This window comes from Lactuca virosa, chromosome 3, assembly GCF_052849685.1.
Source record: "Lactuca virosa cultivar CGN04683 chromosome 3, Lactuca_virosa_CGN04683_v6, whole genome shotgun sequence".
Taxonomy (NCBI): Eukaryota; Viridiplantae; Streptophyta; class Magnoliopsida; order Asterales; family Asteraceae; genus Lactuca; species Lactuca virosa.
Window position 1 is genome coordinate 75621615 of NC_136428.1, and position 21660 is coordinate 75643274.

At 36.5% G+C, this 21660-nt stretch overlaps 2 protein-coding genes across 2 annotated transcripts; one reads left to right on the forward strand and one right to left on the reverse strand.

The window, feature by feature from the left end:
• The first annotated feature begins 5695 nt into the window (after positions 1–5695).
• On the forward strand, positions 5696–6241 carry LOC145163689 (uncharacterized). Its single transcript, XM_079082490.1, has one exon. The coding sequence runs from the start codon at positions 5696–5698 to the stop codon at positions 6239–6241; it is 546 nt and encodes a 181-aa protein (XP_078938616.1).
• Positions 6242–19251: 13010 nt separating this feature from the next.
• LOC145166008 (protein ASPARTIC PROTEASE IN GUARD CELL 1-like) lies at positions 19252–21362 on the reverse strand. The gene has a single exon (XM_079084933.1). The coding sequence runs from the start codon at positions 21133–21135 to the stop codon at positions 19471–19473; it is 1665 nt and encodes a 554-aa protein (XP_078941059.1). The 5' UTR covers positions 21136–21362; the 3' UTR covers positions 19252–19470.
• Positions 21363–21660: the final 298 nt, after the last annotated feature.

Sequence of the window (21660 nt, forward strand, 5' to 3'; positions counted from 1 at the left end):
ACTGAAATATCCTCATCTTTTCGCTTAGTTGTTTGTAATTGCTTAATTGCTTAAAACTTTAATTTCGGGACGAAATTCTCTCTAACGGGGGGATAATGTAACATCCCGTTATTTTCTGTTTGTAAAATCAACTTTAGTCAACCAAAGTCAAACAAAGGATAACTAAAGTCCTTTTTATTGTTTGGGTTTTTTATTTAGGTTATGATAATAACATTTATTTGTTAAAATCCTTAAAATATCTACAATTGAATTTGGAAGGAAAATGCTTGAAAACCGAGAAACTTCGCATCTTATTCATTTGCTTCGGACCGCAAACACTTCGGACCGCAAAGAGTTTACGACCGTACACTCCTTGGACCGTAAACTCCTTGCAGCCGTAAACGAGGCTTCGACCGTAAACGACTTGCCGACTTCGGACCGTAAACCCCTCGGCCGTAAACCCTCGCATATATATATATATATATATATATATATATATATATATATATATATATATATATATATATATATATATATATATATTTCCTCCATTTTTCACCATTTCTCACACTTTCAACCCAAGAAACTCGATTTTCTCTCAACTATCATCAAGATTTACACCTTGATCTTCAAATAAGTAAGTGTTTCTCCCATTTATTAGTTGATACCTTGCTTAATCTAGTGAAACCTTATGATTTCATCCATGAAATCATCTCTTTTGGTTAGATCTTCAAGAACACCAAGAACACACACTAGTTCTTTAGACCGTGAACACCTCATTCAAGCTTCAAAACGTAAGTATCCTTCTGTATACTAGTTATTCTATAGAAGCTCATAACATACACCCTTGAAAACAACCATTTCCCAAGAACATAAGAGTTTACGGCCATGAGCATCTCCCTTGGCCATAAACCCTCCTCAAGATCTTCTTTGGTCGTGAACATCATTGGCTGTAAACACCTTTGTGTGGTCGTAAACCCCTTTAGAGCAATCACATGTGATTGTAACACTTAAATTCAAGTGTTTCCTAGTCCCTAAAGTGGTTTCCTATCATAATTAGTTTTTATATACACTAATTATATCCATATATGTATCATTATATGTTTAATAGGATCCGTTGTGTTCAAGACTTCACTTGACACTTAGCATCCTACACCGATTTTACATTTGAATAACTTACAACAGGTGAGTTCATACCCCCATATTTTCATAGTTTTTACTGTTTTAAGGGGGGGGGGGGGGAATACAAGTCTAACACAAAGTTTTTGTGTTATAAACAAGTGATTTCACATATCTTATCAAAATGGATTTCAGTTATCATCAAATCAAATGATTTTCAATGTTTGTTTCAAAATGACATCAAGTCACCAAAATAAATTTCAAAATATCAAACTTCTTTTAAATGTTTTTATAAACTTATATTTCTCCCAAAAATCATACTAGTATACATATATTTATATAAATAAGATTTAAAAGGCTTAGGACTGATAACCCACTTTGGTTCCTTTTCCTTGTTTGGATGTGGGATTACAAGTATCAGTTATTTGTCCGAGTGTCATTTAAATTTTACTTATATATATATATATATATATATATATATATATATATATATATATATATATATATATTTGTATATGTATACAAGTATAAAAGTTAGTTCATTAAGTTCAATTACCCTTTGTAACATGTTGAGCAAGGGGTTACATTCATGAATACACGGTATCAATTCAGAAAGTACATATAAATTATAATAGGTATAATTTATGATTCACAGAACATTAAGTCACGATTCAAGTATACTAGAGTACATTGTTTTACAAGAACAAAGGTTTTATTCAAAACTATTCAAGGGTATACATTCTTTCAGATACATGTTAAGAATACTAATTCAAGAACATACTATCAATCATATATTTTAGAATGATTGGGTTTTCATAACTATTATACATGTAACGTTTATATGCTTTTATGAGACAAGTAGTTCAAGTTGTTTAATTCATTTTAAACAACATAGTTAAAGTCCTGACATTATAACCAGAATCTCCAGCGGGGGATCGAAACAATGTGTGTACAGATCTATATTGGGATTGACAACCCCGCACTCGGACTGCTAGCTACAGTCAGGCATACACACCTGTGAGTGACAAATTGTTATCAACAGCTTTCAGCGCATTCATAGCGTTGGGTCAGGCCATCTAGTCAGTATGGTTATAATAACTTATTAAAGATATTAACAATACATTAGTGTATAATTAACTAAACTTAAGTACATTTTCAAAGTACTAGTTTACAATAACAGTCGATGAAACCAGACACATTCTCAGATACAAGTTTACAAAAGGATTACAAATACAGAACATTGGTTTACATTTAGAACAGTTTTATGTAACTAAAACTACTTTTCATATACAGCAGAAAATATAGGATTTTCTGGAAACAGTTTACATATTCAAGAAACAGAAAACATTCTTTCAAAACATAAATACTTATGCACTCCCTCAACTTTATGTTGATACTCTCTTTTCAAATTACTTGTATTCTCAGGGAACCAGTAGATAGGTACACCCCGAGCTTTTGAGAAGATAGAGCTATTTATGTCTTGTCTTCTTCTTTTGTACAACTATTTAGTTTCAGTATACAATGTTGAAACACACGTAAATACTTATACTTTTTAAATACAATGGTTGTTTGTACTCTGATTACTATAATGCATGTGTTGTGATACTACAAATGAAGTCCTCCACCCCCGGACGTTTCCACCGTCTGGTTTGGGGGTGTGACATACGTTGTGTACGCTAAGCATACTGGGGCGGACCCTAGTATGATGGGCGTACACTGCGTATGCAGGGCATACGTGATAAGACCTCAAACCCTAATTTTTAGGGTTTGGTCGCTATAAAATCTTCATTATCACCTCACTTCTCATTCCTTCATCAGCCTCCATCTAAGAATACGTTCCTCTAGCAAACCCTAAGTGAGAAGAGTCTTTTTGAGCTCATTTGTGTGCTTTGGTGGCGTTCTTGAAGAAGAAGAAGTTGGTGCAAGGACCTTGAGGCTTGGAAGCAACTTAGATCGGGGATTCTTTCCTTGCTAGCAACCTCCAAGAGGTAAAAAGCTCATAACTTGATCATCTTATCTTGTAGATCTAGCCAATTATGCATTTAGGGCATTTTTGGTCCCAAATATGGTGATTCTTGATCATGACATGCTCTTAATCGAATAAGTCATCCTTTCAGACCTTATGAGGGGTCTTGAGTCATAAAAATGTGTTCTTGATGCTTAGTCTTTGTCCATGCATGCTCTAGAAGGTCTTAAGGCATTAAGAATTTGGGATTTTGTGTATTAAGTACTTAATGGACATGTAAAGTCATAAAGTTGGAAACTTTATGACTCTTAGTGGCATTTTGGTATTGGATTTGAAAGTTGGACGTGAGAGCTTAATGCATTAAGCTCTTATTGAGAAAATGGAAATCTGAGCGTACCCCCTGCGTAATCTAGAGTACACAGTGCGTACGCGGTCAACCTCCCGACTGCGGTCAAAGCTAGAGTACCCCCCGCATACGATCCCTGAGTTGACTTCACTGGGTTAACTCGGTTGACTTGTTGATTTTCAGCAGTTTTGACCAAGGGTATTTTGGGAAAATGTTATTAATTTAGAATGGGAAATGTTTTGACATTTAGGATTTGGGTTGAGTCGGTTTTCGGAGCTGGGAGTTATTCAGACTATGAGGTGAGTTTTCCTCACTTTACTTACGAGTCGAAGGCACCAAGGCCGACCCATTGGATTGATATCCTAGTTTACCGTATGTTGTTAGGCTGTAGTGATCTGTTAGATCTGTATCCTGGAATATATGATGTTGCTATGCTGTAGTGATCTGTTATATCTGTATTCTAGTAGGAAGGTGGAAGCTGAGGGAAATAACCTAACCCTTGAATTAAGCCATTTAAATATGGAGAAAACCCTAAAAATCGTGGTCTTGAGCTGCAACAACTGCCATGTCGTGGCCTACCTGTTGCCATGTCGTAGCGCCCATCCAAATGCTCGTTCTTGAAATTGGCTTGCCATGTCGTGACACACTATTCACCATATCGTGGCAAAAGTTTTTTTTCCTCAAAAACCTTACATTTGATCTCTCTGAGCCCTCAACCGCTCTATTATGGAAAACGGATGTTACACATAATATATCTTGACGTAAAACATTTACATATCATAAAGAATACATATTGTCTATTAAGGCATCAATATAAAAACAGCATAAGTTGTGATATGTGCCCTAGTAAAAAAAATCCATATGCGCTCACATGGGAGACTATGCAGCAGCTTTTTCCTTGCAATCCAAATATTTCTTCATACCTAAGCATTTATTTCCAAACCCTTTAAATATCACATTTGGTAAATTTTCACTTAGGCAAAATACTTCAAATATTGTATTATACTTTAGCTAAGTGCATTAGATATAGTTTAATGTTAATGTTAATAAGTAACTAAGCTAATCACATTATAATGGTTTCCAACTACCACATATCATTTAAATATCATTTAAGTCGTATATTTCATATATATGAATTTACTTTCTTTGATTGTGTTATTTCGTTTTAGCAATTTGCTTTAAATATCATAGCAATGTAATGATTATATTATTATATTCATTCTAAATGATCCTAAACTCATTCCATTAGTTGAGCATGGTTTTTTTTAAATCTTTTTAGCACTTTGTCTCGTAATTCATTAGTTAGCCACATTTTCCCGTAAAGTATCATTTTATTGCTTTTGTGTGCTTAACTCAATGTTATTTAGTCCATGATATTTTAAACCAAATTCTGTTTCAATACTTTTGGCATTTCTTCTCATTTAAACATCCTACTTAATGTATTGTGTTTTCTTGCACTTTAAAATGCCTTTATTGTAAATTTCAAATCCAAAACTATTTATAAACATATAACAAGGCTTAGGTTGCCAAACCTTACAAATTATCTAAAAACACTACAAAAGTTATTTTCAGTTTAACCACCAAATGCTTTTTTTTTCATTTTAAACCACTATATAAAACTTTGAATTCAATAAAAACACTATAGTTTATAGGTTTTTTTTTTCAATTTAACCACTTGAGATATTTTAGTTGACTTAACTAATAAAACTTAGATTTTTCTAAAAAATAAAACAACGATAACCAGAAAAATGTTTTTGATTGTGGAATGTTATAACCAAAACTTTTCATCGTGTTATATTTGTAAACTTGTGTGTTATGATGTAGTTTCACAATTTTCTACCACTTTTTGTTTCATTAACCATGGTTAATGAAGGGATTAAGTATTGTCCTATACAAGCAATTTGAACTGCCTTAGATCAGAGGGAATGGTGTCATGTTTATCATGAACACCTAAGCTCCATATAAGATGTATCTTGATTTACAATGTCAAGGAAAAGAGATGGAGTGGTGCCATGAGAGAGAGAGAGAGTGTGTGTGTGTGTGTGTGTTACGATTTACTTAGGGATATGCATCCCCTGTTTTTGATTTTGTTCATAGCTATCTTATCCCTAAATTTCATCTGATCAGTAGGCGTGATTCAAGGGATTTATTAGGCATCTTTTATTCTTTCTTCCATGTATATATACTTATGTTGACTTCAATGAAAAAGAGAGAAAAAGAATAATAACCAAAATTTATCATGGTATCAGAGCGTAGTTAGTTATTTCAACAAATTCGTCTAAATCATGGCCCCTGACAGCTCATCTTCAACACCGGCGAAACTCGATTTCAGTTCGCCATTCTACTTTGGTCCACAAGATCGCCCTGGCGATTTTATTACTCCCATTCGCCTGAAGCTCGATAATTTTGATGAGTGGTCTCATGTTGTTCGTGTAGCTCTTTCCTCTCGGCGAAAGTTTGGTTTTCTTAACGGAACAATTACTGATATCGTTCCTCCATGTACCAAAGATGATTGGTTAACAATCCAGTGCATGCTTGTCTTATGGCTTACGAATACGATTGATCCCGAGGTACGTTCTATGCTATCAAATTACGATGATGCTAAACGTTTGTGGGATGACCTTCATGAAAGGTTTTCAATTGTGAATGGCCCACGCATTCAACAACTAAAAGAAGATATCAACCGGTGTGAGCAAACAAAACTCATGCATGTTGCTGTTTATTTCAGTAAATTAAATGTTTTATGGGATGAACTAGATAAACATGAACATTTAATTTCTTGCAAGTGTGGTAAATGCACATGTCAGGTTGGCAAACAGCATGAAAAGTGACGTGCTGATGATAGACTACACCAGTTCCTTCTTGGCTTGTGTTCTGATTACTATGCCCAGTTGCGGTCAACCCTTTTGTCACAAGATCCCCTTCCAACACTGAATCGAGCATTCTAACAAATTTCCCAAGAAGAGCGAGTTAGGGGAATAACTCGCACTACAGAAGAGAAACCAGAAGTTGTCGGCTTCTCTGTTCGGACGGAAAATAAACCCAAATCGCGCCCGGATCGAGCGGAGAAGGCAGCACAAATCTGTTCCCATTGTCACAAATCAGGGCACGACAACACCACCTGTTTTGATATACACGGTACCCCAGATTGGTACATAGAGAAATATGGATCCAATCATGAAGGAAAAGGTAATACGAAGGGAAAATTTGGTACATCGTCAACAAAGAATTCGAATGCTCGTGGTCGTAATGTAATGCGCGCTAATGCAACCGTACCTGATGTCAATCACACCATTCCTCCTGCAACATCAAGCACTACCTCTGTTAGTCAACCCCTTCCAAGTTTCACTGCCGAACAATGGACAACATTAGCAACCGCTTTTGGTCCATCTTCTAACCCTAATCGGTTTCACGGTAAGTTTGGAAATGATGTGTGGATAATTGATTCAGGTTGTTCTCATCATGTTACAGGAAATTAGTCTTGTTTATTAAATGTCAAAGTAGTCACTCCATGTCTGGTAGGTCTTCCGGATGGTCAAAATGTGATTGCTACTAAGGAGGGTGAAGTGAAACTGACAGACACAATAGTGCTCCAAAATGTTTTTTTTGTCCCTAAATTACAATGCAACTTAATTTCAGTATCCCAATTGAATGATGATCAAGATTGTTTTGCTTTGTTTTATCGTAACGTGTGTGCTATACAGGACCAACGTTCGAGGGAGGTGATTGGCACGGGTGAGAGACGGGATGGGCTTTATTATCTACAACGAGGATTAAAAGCTCAAGTTGTTTCTGTTTCAAGCTCGAAGTCATTGGAACTATGGCATCATCGTTTAGGCCATCCATCTGAACATGTAGTAAAGTTGCTTCCTTTTTTTAAAGATTCTAAGAGTCATTTGGATAAAGCATGTGAAGTTTGTCATCGTGCTAAACATCCTAGAAACAACTTTCCTTTAAGTGAAAATAAATCGAATCGTATTTTTGAGTTAATTCATTGCGATTTATGGGGTCCATATGAAGAACCTTCTTCTTGTGGTGCTCATTATTTTTTAACTTTAGTAGATGATTTTTCGCAGGCCGTATGGGTGTATTTGTTGATTGATAAAAGAGAGGTTTTTCAAATGTTTATGTCCTTTATTTAAATGATAGAACGACAATTCTCTCAAAAGTTGAAAGTCCTTCGTAGTGATAATGGAACGGAATTTAATTGTATGAAAGATTATTTTCTGACTAATGGTATTTTATTTCAAACTTCTTGCGTGGGTACCCCACAATAAAATGGAAGAGTTGAAAGAAAACATAAACATATTTTAAATGTTGCACGTGCACTTAGATTTCAAGGAGGATTGCCAATATCTTTTTGGGGGGAATGTGTTTTAGCCGCAACGCACCTAATCAACAGAACACCTTCAAGTGTTCTTCACAACAAAACTCCTTATGAAATTCTTTTTGGATGTGCTCCTTCTTTCGATACCTTACGCATTATCGGTTGTTTAGCTTTTGCCCATAACCAACGAGCTAAAGGTGACAAGTTTGCTAGTAGAAGTCGAAAATGTATCTTTGTTGGGTATCCATTTGGTAAAAAGGGATGGAGTTTATTTGATCTTGAGAAAAATGAATATTTCGTTTCGAGGGATGTTAAATTTTTTGAAAATATTTTCCCTTTTTTGAATGACCATGTAAACAATCATATTCCCATGTATGAAAATGATATCCGATCTACTGAACAATTCATTGATACATTTGAGGATGTTGCCAATGCTACTGATATGGTTGAAAATACGCCTACTGACACGTCTGTTGCGACAACACCCCCTACAACTGAGTCGTGTCCCAACGGTACTAATACTCTAGGGGTTGACAGAGATGATGTAGGATCAGGGACAGAAAACATGGGTCGTGGTTTTCGGGAAAAGATTCCATCGGTAAAACTACGTGATTTTATAACACATACGGTCATCAAAGAAAGTCCATCTCACCCTCCACATGTGCTGCAAAATCACACTTCCTCAGGTACGCCTTTTCCGATAGCACATTATATTAGTTGCGACAAATTTACTACACAACACCGGCAGTTTCTTGCAGCTCTCACTGTAGGTGTTGAGCCTCGCTCATTCAAGGAGGCTACAAAGGATGTTGGTTGGCGTAGTGCTATGCAAAATGAAATCCGTGCTCTGGAAGATAACAAAACATGGACTATGGAACCATTACCTCCTGGAAAGAAGGCTCTGGGTAGCAAATGGGTGTACAGAATTAAGTACAACTCTGATGGTAGCATTGAAAGACTAAAGGCACGTTTAGTTGTCTTTGGAAACCATCAAGTTGAAGGAATTGATTATAACGAAACATTCGCTCCGGTTGCAAAATTGGTGACAATTCGAGCGTTTCTAGCCGTTGCAGCATCACAGAATTGGGAGTTGCATCAAATGGATGTCCATAATGCCTTTCTTCATGGCGATTTAAATGAAGAAGTGTACATGAAACTCCCTCCAGGTTTTAGCTCTCTTGACCCTAATTTGGTTTGTCGTTTGCGTAAGTCGCTATACGGCCTGAAACAAGCACCTCGATGTTGGTTTGCAAAGCTCGTAACAACGTTAAAGGGGTACGGATTTCTACAATCCTATTCTGATTATTCACTATTTACCTACAAGAAAGGAAATGTACAGGTTAATGTGTTGGTCTACATTGACGATTTAATCATCTCTGGAAATGATTTTGTTGCACTACTTCCTTTAAAGCCTATTTGAACAAATGTTTTCATATGAAAGATCTCGGCGTATTAAAATATTTTCTCGGAATTGAAGTGGCTAGAAGCTCTTCTGGGTTGTTCTTATGTCAAAGAAAATATACTCTTGATATCATTTCAGAAGCTGGACTTTTGGGCTCAAAACCGGGATCATTTCCAATCGAACAAAATCATAACCTAGCTCGTGCAACAGGCCCCAATCTTTCTGATCCTGAGCCGTATAGACGCTTGGTTGGGCGTCTTATTTATTTGGGTGCCACTAGACCTGACTTAGCATATTTGTTAACGTTTTATCTCAATTCATACATGAACCAAGACAAGAACATTGGGATGCTGCATTACGGGTTGTTCGATACTTAAAAAAGTCTCCTGGTCAAGGTATTCTCTTATGTTCTGACAGTGAATTATCTTTGACAGGTTGGTGTGACTCTGATTGGGCAACATGTCCTGTTACGAGATGATCTCTTACTGGTTGGTTTGTTTTTTTGGGGCACTCGCATATTTCATGGAAAACCAAGAAGCAACATACGGTTGCTTGCTCTTCGGCTGAGGCCGAGTACCACTCTATGGCCTCTATAACATGCGAACTAAAATGGTTGAAAGGTTTGCTCTTAAGTTTGGGTTTTCATCATCCAAAAGCAATTCCTCTTTTCTGTGACAACCAGTCTGCTCTCCATATAGCACAAAATCCAGTTTTTCACGAACGTACGAAACACATTGAAGTCGACTGTCATTTCGTGCGAGATGCAATCCAGGAAGGTCTTATTTATCCATCTTATGTTCCAACTAACATTCAATTGGCTGACATTTTTGTTGGATTAATGTCTAAGTCCATAACTATAATTGGTAAGACTTGACCCGACCCGGCATGGTCCATTTGGGTTGCATGGCATCATGCATTTGGATAGACTATAATGAGAGAAATAACACTTAAGGTTGGTTAATATATTATAAGTTCTAATATATTAATAAGGTTATTTAATTAGTATTGATCAAGAATTAATTTGGAATTAATTAAGTGATCAAAAGGAGACTAATTAAATATATGGGTTGATTGTGTAAATCATTCATTCTTATATATGTGGGCTTGTGATCCAAGATTTCTTATGTTGGACTAAGTCCATGGGGTGACCCATGGATACTCCATGGAGGTTAAAATCCATGGAGCATAAGGAATGGGTAAAGTTATGAGTTACATGGTGTAACCCTAATAGCCACCATATAAAAGAATCCCATGGCTCAAGAAATCGTGCACTAATGTGTGAGTGTGAGGGCTAGACGATTTCAAGGAGTGTTCAAGTTTCTCTCAAGTTATTCCAAGTGTATTTGGTGTTGTGTGAACCATTTGAGGTGTCACACTTGGGGCACTAGGCACTCAAGCTTCATCAAGACATTCTACATCAAAGAGGTATGTATTCTATCTTGTTATATTTATTATTTTGTATGCTAGATTAGGATAATACCTTGGATGTTCATAATTGTATGTATAATAGAGAAAACATAGATCCAAGGTATTTAGGGTTGCATGTACACTTAGGAGTGTTAGAATGCGCAAAACCCATCAGTGGTATCAGAGCCAAGGCTTGTTTTCTTGTTATACTTGCAAAATTAGCTGAAAAATCGAATTGTATTAGTTTAAAAGTTATGCTAATTACTTGAAAAAAATTTGATGTGAATTATCTTTGTTCATATGAGTTTATTAGATTAATAGAAAAGTTAATTGATTAGTTGTTTTCAATCCATTTTAATCTAAGAGTTGATTCCAAAGTGTGTTTTTGTAACTTGTCCTCAAGTTATATGAAAAGTCACATTTAAGAATCATAAAACTCATAAAAGTTGGCAAAGGTTACAAAATGAAGAGTCTAGTTCTAATTAAATGGTTTTATGACTCCATAACTTGTCCTCAAGTTATGGAGGTTCAAGAGTCTCTTCATTAAATTAAAAAAAAAAGTGTAACCTTAATTAGTTCCATAAGTTACAATAAAAAAAAGTTATTTTTTTTATTAATTAGTTTAAAGTCTTCCATAACTTGTCCTCAAGTTATGGAACTTGAAGAGTTTTTTTTTAATAAAACTACTTTAAACTCATAAGTTATGGAATTAATTAGTTTTGAATAGTTTCAAAACTTGCCCTCAAGTTTTGGAATTTGAAAAGTTTTCACTTATGAATACTTTAATTCCAAGTTAGCCCTTAGAATTTTAAAAGTTAAAATTCAACCCTTATACTTTATAATATTATAAGTTAATAATATTTATATATATGTATAAGAGTAAAGTCAGTCTTACCGTTAGTAGGCCTCATTCACGAAGCCGGTCTATAAGGGGGTATAAGGTTACTGCCTATAAAATGGCAGTTTAATGGGTGTCCACTCTCACCCACCGCTTCCTTGACTGGTGGAGGGTCGTTAGCCGAACGGGTAGGACAAGGACTATAATTCTCCTTTCATTAAAAGTATTAATGATAAATACTAAGTAACTAAACTCTTATTAATACCCAATCTTAGTTACTTAGGAAAATGTGAATTTGGTGCTAACCCATGAAATTACACTTTGCACTTTGCTTAAGTCGTTAGTGGAGCGTGTGTGGTTAACCGGCACACTAACCTGGACTTAACAAGGTAGGCAAATGGTAACTTAATATTTATCATAGTATCGGTGGAGCGTGTGTGGTTAACCGGCACACTGATTAAGGGGTAAATATTAAGGGTACCAAGTATATTTGCATGGTTATTCACACCTTGTTTTGTGATCCTCGGCATCCCAGTCACAAAACCTGAAGGGTACACTCGAGATTGAAACATGCCTTTGAACAGTTCAATGAATCTCAAAGATCTAGGACTTTCAAATCCAATTAAAACCTAATAAATTATTTCGTTTTTCATGGTGGAAATTGGTGAATCGTCATTCACCTACCTTCAAATATTTTATATCTTGGATTACGGCATCCCTCTTCTAAGTTATAAAATAGTTTGTTGGGTCCTAGCCTTAATATTTCATACTGGGTGTCATATTAAGGACTTTAAATCAACTACTTTCTAAGTCACATAGTGAGTTCTTTTGGGAATCCTATGAAACAGACTAAGACAAGACCCTTAATGATCTTATCTATTTGCTAAGATCAACTTCCTAAAACGCTATGGACATTGACAATGATGACATTGGATATCCAGTAAAGCTCTCTCTTCCCAATGGAAAGGGATCGGTCATAGTCAACTCGGTTGACCCAATGGTAAAGAGAGAGGCGAAGTCTGAGATAGTCCCATTATCAAGGGTCCATAGGTAACTATTGCCAAAGGAAGGGGCATTGGTTACGAAGCTGCCAAATTTACCTAAGGATGTTAAAGTCAATAAGTTTGGCTCTACTTCAGGTAAAGTCCATTGTCTAACTCTATTAAGTACATGCTGATTCTGATCGCGAAGATGGATTTCAATCGCATGGTTCGGTGATCAGAATTTTGGGCTATTACTTAAGAGTTATGATATTTATATTGCTTAGGAATAGATAACAACAAGGTTTTCATATGGATTGTAAGGATAAGTTTTTCCGTAAAGTTTTAAAATAAAAGAAAAAGGTTTTGATTTTATTTATTTTAAGTATCCTTACAATGGCATTTGTGAAAAGTTGTTGCTTATAAGATTCCATTGATAGCAATATTGGAAAAATGGATTTGATTCTTTCGGTTGTGGTAGTGTCTAATATTACCAAATAAGGAAAGATTCTCATCACCCAAGGTTCAATTGGACCGAAACTTGGAATCATGCAAGTTGTATAGTATGATGAATGAGAACTTTCAGCTTGGAAAATTAAGACTAATTCCTTATGTGAATAAGGAAAGGACTAAGGGATCGAGTACACATTCTTGTGCACTGGTCAAGTCCACCACAAAAGATCAAGAAGACTATTCGTCATGATTTACTTAAGTTCAGTAAATATGGTTATACTTATAAGTTTAAGTATAAGTCTGTAGCATTGGAGAAGTTTCAATGTGAGACAGAACGAATAAGAAGAATCAAAGTATGGCAGAAAGGTAAAAGTTTCTCAAATCTGAAAAGATGGGAGAGTACTTTAGTATCATGTTTATGATCATCTTAATGATTAAGATACCATATCACAATTGGTCCTCTAAAGTCATCTTAGTGCATTCTTATGACTAAGAAGAGGAGTCATGAATTGTTGAAATGGTTAAATCAAAAAGATGAGTCATACTTCGTTCCAAAACAATTCTTAGAGTCATACTCCAAGATTCTAACTTGAGTGACATATCTTAAAGAGGGTTTGTTAACACTAGTCAAATGTAAGAGTAAAAGGTTATCTACTCTTGTACATTTGAAATTGGTAAGTTGTGATGTTTTGGATAAAACAGAGACCAACTTAGGCCAATTGTGTAAAGTGTTAGTCTTGATAAAGAATCCGCACTATCTCTTGAATATTTGACAAGGGAGTCTTATATGTCAAGAGGATAGTGGGAGTCTTAAAGCTCTTGAAAGTTTCAAGACTTAATCAAGCATAAAACCTAAAGTCCTTCACTAGCACACGACTTGAGGTTTATAACCTATCGTGTTGAAATTTTTGTGCCTATTCAAGTTGGCTTTGCATAGGAGTTCTGAGAGTTCTCAATTGGTTGCACAACTACTTGGAAGCAATGGCAGGCACCTGAGCTGCCAAATGGCAAGAATTTAAGATTGCACAAGTTTAATCAATATGAGTTTGGATTTGTCACTAACCTTGTCTTGTGATTATGGTTTTGACAAATTCACATGGATAAGAACACATACACTATTAAATCTAAGTGTCATAAGGTTTCTCTCCGATTCATGAAAATGATGGTGAGGAAACACTTTCACTAAGTAGATTTTAGCTAGATAGCATGATATTTGCATTCTCAAAGTCGTTAGTGGAGCGTGTGTGGTTTACCGGCACACTAACATGGACTTGTGAGAAGTGGCAAAGGTCTAAACAATTGAGACTATGATTACGGCATCCCTTTTCATAGTTCTAAAATTGTTTAGACACACATGTGAGCTATCTAAGAGAGGTGTATGATTTTGATAAAGTTTTATCAAAACAATCTAGTATCAGAAATCTGAACTTTGGTAAGAAAGTCAGCTGATTTCTGAGTACATGTCAAAGCTAGTGGGAGCATAAGTGTTATGCTAATAATCACCATGTTAGTGGGAGCATGACAATTATGACAAAGGTTGCAAGTTAGCAATGTTAATTATAGAAAACAAAAGTTTCAATTCGTGAGGTTGCAGGGGTTGAAAAAGTTGTTTTGCTATAATTAAGGAAGAAGAAATTATACTTCATTTCAATTCTAAAAGCTGAGATTGAGATTTTAATCGTATTTAATCAAGGATATATATATGAATTTCATGTTGGAATGGCTCAACATAAGGAAATTCTATATATGGGTCCATTATTTGCGTTCTAAAATTCGATTATGATTACGGCATCCCTTTTCATAATCTGAATTTTGAGAACTTGGCAAATTGAAATGGAAATATTATAGCAAAAGACTGGTTTAGTCTTTATGTGAGACATCATGAATCGTGTCCCATATGCTTCGGATATAGGATCGATTACATGTGCTATATTTATTCTTTCTAAAATTTTCCAAATGCCTGGGGCATTATGAAGGGAAAAGGTCTAGAATTGGATATGACTAAAATGATTAAGCAATTGTCGAGGACAATCTAAGGTTTACCAAAGATTGGTTGCTCAAGGACAGTTGGAAGTATAATGTTAATTCTGGAAGGACCATATTGACATAATCTGTAAGGAGGCAACTCTTGTTCAGAAGTGATAGTCAAAATGGAATATGGAAATGTTTCAAAGTTAGAAATTATTCAATCTGTGTAAGATTAGGAAACTTAATGAAAGAAGGATGTTTCCAAGGAGCTGATCTCCTTTGGAATGCTCTGTAATGATTGTTGTCAAGTCTTTCTGACTTCGTGCATAATCATTAAGAGGATCAATGCATATAAGTTTAGAATCTAACAGATTTCAGTAAATGGCATGAATTTGGAATTCTTGCATTTGCAGTAAGGATTTGGGACTGTGAAAAGAGGATCATTGGAGTGATGTTCAATTGATCTATTTTACAAAGTAAAGATCATAGACAAACATAGTATGCATACTTGGTTTATGGCATGACTAGTGTTTAGAAAACATAGTGTACATGCTTGGAGCATGGGACAACTATTGTTTTAAATTCAAGTATAAAGTTGATAAAACCGAAACAATGAATAATGAGTAATCAGTATGGTGATAAATAAAAATGTTTATTTATATTCATAGGGTTTGATACCATATTTGATTCATTTATTCTTGTGTTTCACGTTGCATGTTTTGACTTCCAGAATAACTAAGTCGCTCTTCCTGAATGATTAAGTTATTCAAACCATCCACAGTCGGTCATATGTTGGAAGTAGATATGAATCAAGACTGTCATGGGTTGGTTTGTAGAGGTCCAAGTTGGTGGACAAAGTGGTGCTACAACACTCATGAGTGCTTATAAGTTCTGAGTATTGGATTCAACCCGCTCTCATTTGAATCACTTCATGGATTTTATCACGAGTGATCATGAGACGATAATATCTTATATTCTTCAAACCTAGAGATATGAGTTGTTACTATGAGTTGGTTATACATTGATTGCACGAAAACGCATTGGTAACTCGATGTTATAAAACGTGCCTTTGTGTATGATTCAACAAGTAGTAGAACAAGCCATATGAGTCGAAGTTTATCCATTCCTTTTACCTTCGGGATAAAAGCGATATCTGTGGGCCCCTCGATGATTTAAAGATGATACATGTGAGTGCTTGGCCAAGCCAGGACTGATTTGATTTGTTCAATCAGTCAGTCATCATGAATCGGAAATCGGGAAACTACAAATGGACAGAGAGAATGATTGATAATCCATGTTTCAGTCCATATGATATCTAGAATGGAGGAATATATGATCCCTTATCTAATGGACAAGTCATTGACAAAGGTCAGAGTTCGACAGAAGCTTTTGAGAGCTACGATTGCTGATCGGTTCCTGAAGTCATACGCAATAATAGTTTTAGACTTATCCAAGTGGGAGACTCTTGGATTAATGTCTAAGTCCATAACTATAATTGGTAAGACTTGACCCGACCTGGCATGGTCCATTTGGGTTGCATGGCATCATGCATTTGGATAGACTATAATGAGAGAAATAACACTTAAGGTTGGTTAATATATTATAAGTTCTAATATATTAATAAGGTTATTTAATTAGTATTGATCAAGAATTAATTAAGTGATCAAAAGGAGACTAATTAAATATATGGGTTGATTGTGTAAATCATTCATTCTTATATATGTGGGCTTGTGATCCAAGATTTCTTATGTTGGACTAAGTCCATGGGGTGATCCATGGATACTCCATGGAGGTTAAAATCCATGGAGCATAAGGAATGGGTAAAGTTATGAGTTACATGGTGTAACCCTAATAGCCACCATATAAAAGAATCCCATGGCTCAAGAAATCGTGCACTAATGTATGAGTGTGAGGGCTAGACGATTTCAAGGAGTGTTCAAGTTTCTCTCAAGTTATTCCAAGTGTATTTGGTGTTGTGTGAACCATTTGAGGTGTCACACTTGGGCACTAGGCACTCAAGCTTCATGAAGACATTCTACATCAAAGAGGTATGTATTCTATCTTGTTATATTTATTATTTTGTATGCTAGATTAGGATAATACCTTGGATGTTCATAATTGTATGTATAATAGAGAAAACATAGATCCAAGGTATTTAGGGTTGCATGTACACTTAGGAGTGTTAGAATGCTCATAACCCAACAATTTTTACCAAGACGTTGGGAAAGAAGCAATTTGATTTTCTTCTTGACAAGTTGGGCATTCAGATCTACATGCTCCAACTTGAGGGGGGATGTTACGATTTACTTAGGGATATGCATCCCCTGTTTTTGATTTTGTTCATAGCTATCTTATCCCTAAATTTCATCTGATCAGTAGGCGTGATTCAAGGGATTTATTAGGCATCTTTTATTCTTTCTTCCATGTATATATACTTATGTTGACTTCAATGAAAAAGAGAGAAAAAGAATAATAACCAAAATTTATCAGAGAGAGAGAGAGAGGGAGAGTTAATATACATACATACATTGTTCTTTCTCTTCCACAATACAATGCAGAGAATGGATGATTTTCAGAAAATGTTGAGTGGGGGGGTGTACCCATAACATGTTAAGGTCCACATCAGCTTTACCGCGGAATACCCACACCTCATGGTCGTACCATTTCTCTCAAGCATCTCATGAGACTTTGTTGATGATTTACAAGACAATAAGCATTTAACTGTTAATATTATTTCCAATTGCTCTTGGTCTTAAAGATCAAGTTTATTTTTAAGTCTCCAATGACTAAATTTAAAGATCATTTCAATGTTAATAGGCAAAATTGCACAAATGGTCCATGTGGTTAGCTGAAAATTACCACTTTGGTCCCAACAAGTTTGGACTAGCACCAGAGGTCAAAAGTTTTCATTTAGTTGCGAGTTTGGTCCCTAGCTAAACTTCACCTCACTCTCAAGTATGCCTCTCTTCCTCTTCCTTCATTGTCGGAAATTTGACCGACCACCGTCACCACCCACTTTGCCGGTGATTGCCCTTCCAGATCTTGAAACCCTAGTCACTGAAAACCTGAATCAGAGAGTGTTGTTTTATCATAGCTTTCTGGAGATGCTTTCGGAGATTGAGGACCTAGAGATCGACGACGATAAGGCTTCAGATTACACAGAGATCGTCGTCAGAGAAGGGGTGAGACGAAGACGATATTGTAACCCAGATTGATGGTGCTAGGGTTGCAGAGTACTGATAGTGACAAAACCCTAGTTATTCAGGTGACGGTGACTTTAGATAAATTAGGGGTTTTTTTTGTAGATGATGATGACTTTTAGATCAGAGGTTGGTGGTGGCGGAGACGATGGGGGATGAAGACGATAACCCTCATCGGAGTTGGATCTGCAATAGTGGTCGTTAAAATCCCTTGCGTCGTTATCTTCATCGATTTAGATTTTACGTCTGTGATGCGAGGAGTGGAGTTTCGTTGAGAATGAGAAAGATCTGATGAGAAGGAAGGAGGTCTGATGGGTTTCCTTAATTTATCTCTCTTATTTCCGGGCGAGTTGTCGCTTTTATCGAATCTAATGGTCTGACCGGTTTTCTCCACTGTCGACAGACAAATGCTAGAAGTGGGTGGCGGTTGGGTAGGAACATCTTCGGTGGTAGACCGACAAGGGGCGGTGGTCCAGCGATGGTGATGGTCCAGCGACAATGGTTTTTCGACGATGGCGATGGTTCCGACGATAATGGTGGTCCAATAGAGAGAAGAGTGAGAAAGTGGGTGAGTGGGTTAGTAATAGGTAGGGGTGAAATTGATTCTTTTTATATTTATTTAGAAAAATGGCAAATTAAATAAAAGAAATAAAAAAATTAAAATACAATTGACAAAATCATCATTATAAAATAATTAAAAGCAAATTGGATTAAACTCACCATCAAAAATGAAAACTTTGTGTCCAAACTTATTTAGACCCAAAGGTTCCTGGTGGATGCTGCAAGTTGCAAAATGGTTAATATCATTTTTGTATTTTCTTTGGTTGGTATCAGGGATACTATACTTGATAGTGCCTCCAAGTTTCCAAAAGGTTTCTCATGGATGCTGCACGTTGCAAAATGGTTAATGCGACTTAAAAGTTATGTGGAAGATATGGTGGATAACCTATTGATCCATGTTTAAATCCTGGCACCCCCTTGTGGCCATGGAGGTTCGCCTGCAGTGACTCCAGGGCATGAGACAAAGCCTCATGTTTGCAGCGGGGGATTAGTCGGTGCGCGAAAGCTGGCCCGAAAACCCTCGTTAGGGAAGTTCCTTTCCAAAAAAAACTTAAAAGTTCACAATCAAATATGATAATCTAATAATCGTCTTATCAAAGTTAAAAAGGCGGAACCCAAATAATTATTTAACGTGACTTCAAGTTGCAATCACTTTAGCAATACATCCAAACACAACAATGTAATACAACAACCTAAAAGAATCCATTAAATGAAAAATAGCGACTGTATTAAGTTTATAATTATATTTGTCCATGATACAATTTTATCGTCGATCAAGTGTTAAAATTAAAATCTATGCCCCGGCCATTCTCGACTTCTAGGCCGGAAAAAAGAAAAAAAGAATTTAAAAAAAAAAAAAAAAAAAAAAAAAACTTCATCGCTATTTTGTTTACAAACTTCCCGACAAATGTTTCACCTTTTAAATTAAACATCTGCACACCTTGTTGGAGCAAATCCGAGCCTAGATTTCTTCGTATCATACATGATATGAAAGTTCTGCTGCTGATAATTGCCAATAATCGATAAAGAAGATCGTGGTGTACCCAAAACTGCCAAGCACACAATCTCTTCCGGTTCAAGTTTGATGAAATAATTGTCAACAGGGAAATTCCACACTGCGCCATCGTTGAACAAGATCCCAAAAGATGGCAAATCTTTTTTATAATCCGCAATCCCAGAAACGTTATAACAGGGTTCAAGGATTGGGAAATCGTTAACCAAAGGGTAGCCTTTAACTTTCTCCATGAATGCTTTCTTGATGATGTTGTAAGCAGGATCAGCAAAGTAACTAAGAGTAGTTCCGGAATCGATGATGGTTCCCCCAAATCCATCTGCCGTTAAATCCCATGTGTGTTCAGGTATATCCAGGGTTTCTCCGGCGACGATCACGGATTTGATGTGAACGTAGTAGAAAACATCGACCGGAGCTTCTTTGCCGCCTATCAATGAAGTGAAATTTAATTCCGGGTGATTCAAAAGACCCTTGTCTTCTCCGAAAATCAACTTGCTGCTGACGCTGGAGTTGCTGTCCCGATCAACAAGACAATAGGAAAAGGAATGGCCGTATAAAGATTGGAGTTGAGAGGCGAAGGATAGTGGGCCTCGTCCTAGCCCTAGCAATCCAGCAGCACCATGAAATAGACCTCGGTTCCAATGGCCGCAGCCGAACATGACATTATTTACCTGGACCTCCTTGTGCTGTTGTTTATGCCCATCGACATTGGTGGTCAAGTTCACTGTGAAAGTCTCTGTGGCGAAATCGCCGGTGGTGTTAGAACTGTCGCCGTACCAGTAAAAATAAGGGCAGGATTGAGATTCATCTTCAGCTTTGCAAGGTCTGGAAGGTTCTGGGGATGAAACAAGGCTGCACCGGCGATCATGGCAACTGATATTCCGGTAAGATGATGATTGTTGGGGATCGTAATGGGGACCTGTTTGTTCGAAGCAGTCGTGGCAGGGTGTACATTGGATCCAATTCAAATCGCTACCAGTATCGAGTATAAGAGAGTAGTGTTTAGGAGGCGTACCCAGAAAAACATCCATGAAATACTCTCCGGAACCGAGTGTTACCCCTGATTTCAGAGTACCCATAAGTTTTCCGGCGTAACTCTCCACCACCGCCGGCGCTTCTTCTACTGCAGGCTTGAGCTTTACGGCAGAACTTTCATCGTGCTTCTTCGGATTCATAACGGTGTTGCGAATCTTCTTCTCTAGGATCCTTTTGTGAAGCGTTTGGATCCTGGTGACATCACTTGCGGCCGAATGGAATAATGACTCTTTAGCGGGCATGGGTGTTTGACCCGGTGATCGGTGTTTCAGGTGGAGTTTGACCGATTCAAATTCATTCCTACCTGTTTCTCTTCCGTCTGATGTTTCTGTTTTCTCCGTCGAGGAGAAGCCGCAATCTGAAGAAGAAGAAGAAGAATCCGAGATTCCATTAAAGCTTGAATGATTAGGTATTTCGATTCCGGTGAGAAGTGAAGAAGCATTTGGATTTAGATTCTGAAGATGGGTGCGAGCATGATGAACTCCGAAAGTAGAACCCAGAAAGCAGAAGATCAGAAGAAACAGAGAGCACTTGAACACCATTGATGACAGTTGATTCTTGTAAACTGAACAAAAAAAAAAACAGAAGGAAAGCTTTTATATGTTGTGAATTTGATCAAACTGCTTTTTGATTCATTGGGCTTTTAGGGATTGATTTTGTGGAAATGGGGAATGAAGAACGCAGACTCAAAATCAAGGAGGGATTGGTGGGAACATCGCTTTGACCCTCCCAAAAAGAGTTGAAAAGGGCAAAAAGGAGGTTGGGGGAGACCACAACCATTTAATAATCCCTCCATGGGTAAAAAGGGTTTCCTCACGCTTACCTTATTTTAGTATTTTATTCAAATTAACTTTACTCAATAGCTTTTAGTGGATTTTTTATTTTGAAAAATAATTTAAAAGTAACATTATTAAATTTATGTTACAGTTACAATAAAATCTTATATTTTAGTATCAATTAGGGTAATGAATTATTTTTTTGTAAGCATATTTTTATTGACTACAAATTTATAAAATAATTTAATAAGATCTTGGTTATCGGACGAGAGGTAATTTCATTATTTGAGT